This window comes from Channa argus, chromosome 16, assembly GCF_033026475.1.
Source record: "Channa argus isolate prfri chromosome 16, Channa argus male v1.0, whole genome shotgun sequence".
Classification (NCBI taxonomy): domain Eukaryota; kingdom Metazoa; phylum Chordata; class Actinopteri; order Anabantiformes; family Channidae; genus Channa; species Channa argus.
The window spans coordinates 19,230,122-19,236,202 of record NC_090212.1 but is presented as its reverse complement, the minus strand read 5'-3'; the positions used below and the strand labels follow the sequence as shown (position 1 = coordinate 19,236,202).

The 6,081-nt window shown below is 41.1% G+C and overlaps 1 protein-coding gene across 1 annotated transcript; it reads left to right on the top strand.

The window, feature by feature from the left end:
• Window positions 1-4,344: 4,344 nt before the first annotated feature.
• Window positions 4,345-5,451, top strand: noto (notochord homeobox). Its single transcript, XM_067480546.1, has 3 exons — window positions 4,345-4,764; window positions 4,883-5,070; window positions 5,189-5,451. The coding sequence occupies exons 1-3, from the start codon at window positions 4,380-4,382 to the stop codon at window positions 5,387-5,389; spliced, it is 774 nt and encodes a 257-aa protein (XP_067336647.1). The 5' UTR covers window positions 4,345-4,379; the 3' UTR covers window positions 5,390-5,451.
• The last annotated feature ends 630 nt before the right edge of the window (window positions 5,452-6,081 follow it).

The following is a 6,081-nucleotide window of genomic DNA, read 5'->3' as shown; positions in this document are numbered from 1 at the left end:
CCTATATTAAAAATATGTTCCTGCTTGCAGCTCAAAAACACCTCCAGATGACATCAGAGGAGGTTTTCATCATTAGGAGTTCAGGTGATGTTATCTAGGGGGAGCTCTGGAAAAGCAGGTCCACCATGATTACAAACTCCATACTGTGAGCAACAACATGACATAATCTGAACTAAAGGTTCCTCCAAGTGATGTCATCACGAGGTGTTTTTCAGCTAAAGGTAGAGAGATATTTTGATACAGGAAAGTCAGTGGGAAGTTTATTGGCATTTATGTACATCTACTACCCAAAGAAGTACAAGAGGCAAGTTCAAAATCAGCAAAGGCGTCCTTTAACATGTCTTTGTATCATGTCTGCTGGCTTCACAACAGAGACACAACTGTCTATATTTGCATATTATAATCCAGTGCACGATTTATAATCTCTGCACTTTAACTGAAGCGTGGTCAAGGTCAGACTCAAAACTCTGAGATTATGTCAAAAGGTCATTCAGTAAATTGAGATGTGATTAATAATTTATGCAAAATTAAACTAATTTGTAGTGATTACTTTCATCTTGCACATGGAGGATACGTATTTCCTTTTTGGGTATTTCCATCTTGCCTATTGGGACGTTTGGAAATCTTTTCAAAGATCTCCATAAGTTCATACACTTAAACTTTTATAATGTGGATGACTAGTGCACCTCAAGAAATTAAGCAGAGGCTTAGAAGTGGAAGATCGTTTTAATTCAGCAGCTTCTGAGCAGGGGTTTCATTCCAAGGTCCAACCAGGCTGACATGTTTAAAAAAAAAAGACAGTCACACATAAACCTGCCCACCTCAAAGCCTGCCATGCGTATTAGAGCCAGACAGGCCCTACCTGGCCCTCTACCGACTCCCATTCATAATCAAGGTGAGGGCCAAGACCAAGCAGGTTTCAGTAATGACTCCTCGGGCACAGCAGCGAGGTGACAGAGGCAGGGTGGATCGTTCTGTAAATGGCTTCATAAACTCATTAGCAATGGATGTCCATGGACAGGAAAAGGTCGAGATTACAGTGCCTGTTAAATGCGTCGGGCAGGTGAAAACACAATCCCCTTTCACCTCAATAACAATAATGATGACAGTGTTTCCCTATGCTTTTGTTTCATTCAATCATGTGTGAATTGGGCTGAAGGGTGACAAAGCTTAGGGGTTTCTTGTTAATTTTCCAGCACTCTGTCACAATGCCAGAACTCCAGGAATAAAGGAACTTTTGTATAATATATATGTTTTTATATATTTGATCATTTTATAGAAGACTTGCATGTGCTAGCTATAAGATTTTTACATTATATGCAGAGACGAGTTTAGACACCTGATATTTGCTGGGACATGTTTGCTATTAACACTGATAGTCAGTTATAGTTACATTTGTTTTTTTCTCAGCTACTAAGCATTGAATAGGTCAAATATATTATGAATATTTTAATTTATCCTCTTGGGATAACGAACTTCGTAGGATATTCAGGATAAAAATGGCAAAATTAGTGCAAAAACTCATCTTTGCTTGCAAGCCTGCATTTTATTCTTCAAATAAAGATGTTATTACTCACTGAGGGAATGTAACTAATAGTTGTCAAAGTTAGTTAATAGTTATACTCAACGAAATAATAACTGAAAAGAAAAGCTGGTCAGATCTATCTCCGTACATTCTTTAAACATTCTTTAAAATGTCTGTACAGCCCTCTGTTCAAACACAAAGTGCATTTATCTCATCCCAAATCAGAGATTTTCTGAAAGGACACTTGTGAGGAGAATTTCTGTAAATTAAAAAACAAAGAGACTTCTTGATTGCAAGTCAACAGGACATTGAATCACATGTGTCAGAATTGCTTGCTTAAATGTATTTCAGTCTAGGAGAGTATGTGAGCATCATTGGGTTTGCACAGCATAACTGCATCTTTTTTTACATGATTTTAACCTTTGTTATTTTGTACAGTGAGTTGATTCAGGAGCAGTCACAGTGGGATATTTTCAAAATGAAAATGTTTGAATGTAAAACTTCAAAAATTTTTTGCGCCGTCCCTAAAAGTGCAACAAATCCTGAGAAGTGGCCAAAAATGTGGGTCTATTTTACTTGTATGCAAAAAAATACCAAATGAGTGAAGTACTTATGAGGAGTTTCAGGCTTATGGTGAGAGCCTCATTTGGGATGGATGGCCCATAGAGCCATTAGTGAGTGGCCCCATAGCTCTCTTTCTCCTCTCAGGTCATTATTATGAAAAGAGGACACTCTGGGACAATGATCTGTGTATTCCTTGTCTGGCTCCAATACACAAGAAGGGCATGGTGCCTTTACTGTAACTACGCTGCAGATCTGTCCTTAAAGAACCCACAGGAGCAGTTTCGGAGGTTTCATCCCTTCATCCCCCCCTCACCCCCTTTATAGTGATAACAAAATATGGGTCAAGTGGATTTCAGATGTGCAGATGGAGACCATGTACTTATCTTAAAAATAACAACATTTGCCTTTTCAGTCTTCACCCTACTTGGTGTGAAAATTAAGGTTGCAAATAGTTTTTTTTTCTTCCCCAAACTGATTCATGAACAGTCTATGAATACTGTGTAAATGAACAGTATTTGTTCATGCAGAAGAAAAATGCCCACCACATGTAGGCAGAGTTTAAGGAAACCCTGACATATAAAGCTTTGTCCAATCATCATCCCAAATATAAAAAACAGCAAAAAACCTTGGTGTTGCCTTAAAATGGCACCAAAGCAATTAGGTTTATCAAAATAGAATAACTGACTGTATTTAATTGTTTAATTTTATATTCATGATTAAAAATATGAAAGAAAAACGTAATCCCACTTTTAATAAAAACTAATTTCCGAAGCTTGTCATATGATCTGATTATCTAATTACACTGCGCTTTATTTGCAGTTTTTCAAACATGTGAACTTAGTAGCATCCGTAATTTTATTCTTCGGTGTAAATTCTTGATGTTTAATAACGGGTTTCAAGAGGAAATGTGAATTAAATGACTTGACAGGGCAGCGAATTTCTACAGTGCACGCTAGTAAACACGGGCCATGGGGTGGGTGGTCTGCGTGTAGACGCATCAGAAGATGCGGCCTCATTGTTGAGGCCAAGTTGAGAAGCTCGGTGTTTGTCCTCTTCATTAGACATTCTAGTGTCAGCGCAAGAGAATAAATAAAACGCACGGAGGTCAAAGGGAGTGAGCGCTTCGCTTCGCTGTTTAAATGTGTTTTAACAGTTACTTAAGGCTCTGGAGACGCTCTCTGCCACTTCCAAATGATGGAAATGAGCCTGGAAAGTTTGCAGAGCTGGCAATAATCCAAGTTGAAAGAGAGTATGTCTTTGTCCTCCGGTGGTGTAAGAAAGCAAATCACTTCCTTTAAAGAAGCCGCACCGCGCTTCATCTTTAAGAACAAAGAGAAACGTACGTAAAACGTTTTAGGTCGATATTCCCTGCGCAAAACGAGAAATTCACATCAGATTTAAGGCTTTAGACCAACTTGAAGTGTTTTAGGATTCACACAGAGCCAGAGACTTTCCCAGCCAGGGCATCCAAATAATTGGGCTGGATCAACCTGTGGATTAACACAGTGACTGAGATTAGTGGAGTTGGCAGTTCGGTAAAACCAGTGGCACAACTCTGTCACTACCCCCGAGCCGCTGAATTTGACGCCTCGGTTTTGCAGAGCCGTTATTCCATTTTAAGAGCGACACCACTGCTGTTAAAATGCACACTCTGGGAACGGAGCACATTCATTTTATACAGGAAAAAGATTATGGAGTGTTTACATACAGGAGCGCGTCCTGATTTACAAGTACTTGAGACAAATTAAAAACCTGAATATGAGCCGTAAATTTGGATTTAAAAAAAGAGGCACCAAATTAAATGAGCCCACAGTTTCGGCGGAGCTTCTAATCGGCCTCCGATAGTGAAGGGGACTTGTTACGCTGCTTAAAGCATCTGTCGGCCAGCCACGACTTAAAAGGCTCCAAGTAAGATGATTTGGTAACATCAAGGCTTTCTCAGCAGTAATGATTACATTTGGACTTAAGATCCATGCAAGAATTTGTAGCCCAGTAATTCTCTTTGAGTTCCCAGCCCCCACGACTCTTCAAAAGCCTCGTCATTCAAAGGGTGAGGATGTTTGACAATCCCAGCTTGTACTACTCCACCAATTAATTGGATACGTTGTCGGCATGTTCGTTTCTCTCATCTGCTACTCAGAAAGACAAAAGATCCATAGGGGGTTGTTGACACCTCTGTGTCCGGGAGGAGTATAAATGAGGAGCCGTCTCAGAGGAACAGCAATCACTTTCTTGCTGCAGTTGGAGCAACGTCTTGTTATTTTTCCTCGTTGTTGGAACATCTGGCAGAATGCAAGTGCCGAACTTACCAGTAGGAGCTTATGGATACCCCGTGCGTAATTACGCATCAGCATCATTGTACCCACCGTACCAGGGGAGCCAGTGCGCCTCATCGACGAAGCCTCCAAGTGGGAAGTCTTTCACTATTGATGCTTTGCTCGCCAAACCGGAGGATACAGCCAGCGGCCGGACTAGCCCAACGCAACCAGCCACTCCAGTTATTCCTCTCACGGGACACATAAGCTTACCGATAACACCAGCGCCTTACTGCTCTGCAAACATGTTGCACTCTGCTATTCACACGCAACCTGGATATCGATCTCCTGGATATTCGTTCTACTGCTGCCCTCCCATCACCTGCCAGTCACCTTGTCGCGCATCGTTTTACACGCAAGGTAAATTGAGTTACTGTGATCCTTTAATGGGACGTGCAGCGCACAGATAACCGTGGATGTCAACGATTAACCATATTCACGTGACAGAGTTATTAAATGCGCCATTTCTTTTTTGCAGCTTCAATGTCCAAAGTCAACGCAGACCTGCATTCGTTCAAAACCAAAAGTGGGAAATCAAAAAGGATGCGCACAAGCTTTACCAGCGAGCAGCTATCCCGGCTGGAGAAGGAGTTTGCACGGCAGCAGTACATGGTCGGATCCGAGAGGTTCCTTCTGGCTTCGGCTCTACACCTCACAGAAGCTCAGGTAAATGCATTTTACACAACATCGTGAGAGTTTAAGACGTTTGTAAAGTGTTTTTTTCTCGTAACCACGTTGGCACTTTCCCTAAATATGGTTCTAACGAGCACCGTGCTTTCTTCAGGTCAAAGTCTGGTTCCAGAATCGACGCATCAAGTGGCGCAAACAGAGTCTGGAGCAGCAGCAGGCTAAGCTGGCCAAACTGGGCCTGGCTGCTCCGCCGAAAAGTCCTGGGTCTCAAGGCCACGGAGATGAAGGTGAGGAGGAGTTCTCCGACTCAGACGTGGATATTGACGTGTCTGACGACTTCACTGACCACTGTTAACCCAACACCACTGGACTTCTGAAAAGAATGCTTTTGTACATACTGTTGAAAGGAGACGTGTCTCTCCGGCTATTTAATAGATGTATAGTCATATATTTAATTTCATACATTTGTTGCTCTTTGATGAGATCACTTCATATGTTTAGTTTTTGTATATTTGAATGAAATATTCAGAAATATATTTTATGACTTTATTTGAAACTTTGTCCTGTCTTTAATTCTTCCAAAGGAGACATCATATCTCAGAAGACAATGAAAAATCTGAATAATGTGACCATTGCACATTATTTTTAACTGTTCTATTAAAAAGGACGTGGTCCAACATCAACATTCAAAATTCCAACAAACTTGGAGATGTGGTGTCTGTCTGTCTATGTGCAGTAAAATTTCCAGAAGAGACCGAGCCTCTTTCTAAATGACGTCAGTCAAATAATAACCATACTGTCTGAGCTCTTTTGGTGCCTCTTATCTCAATCAATGCCCAGTTTGAAGACGAGGGAGCCATGGTAAGACATTTCCTCCCAGGTTTTATCCAACGTTAAGTCTGGGAACGATTTGAGTTCCCCCTCTGAATTAAGCTAAGCAAACAAGTAACCCACTCAGGGATTAGCTGGGATATCTGTAACTTGGGGTGGTAGGGGTCAGCCTGTCTCATCTGGGTCTTACTGTTTAATCTGTTTAAACGGTCAATA

Bases quoted from the DNA above. Each gene is read 5' to 3' on its own strand.
- noto (XM_067480546.1), top strand. From the start codon at position 4,380: ATGCAAGTGCCGAACTTACCAGTAGGAGCTTATGGATACCCCGTGCGT. The intron at 4,765-4,882 runs GTAAATTGAGTT...TCTTTTTTGCAG, and splicing joins CGCATCGTTTTACACGCAAG to CTTCAATGTCCAAAGTCAAC. The intron at 5,071-5,188 runs GTAAATGCATTT...TGCTTTCTTCAG, and splicing joins TACACCTCACAGAAGCTCAG to GTCAAAGTCTGGTTCCAGAA.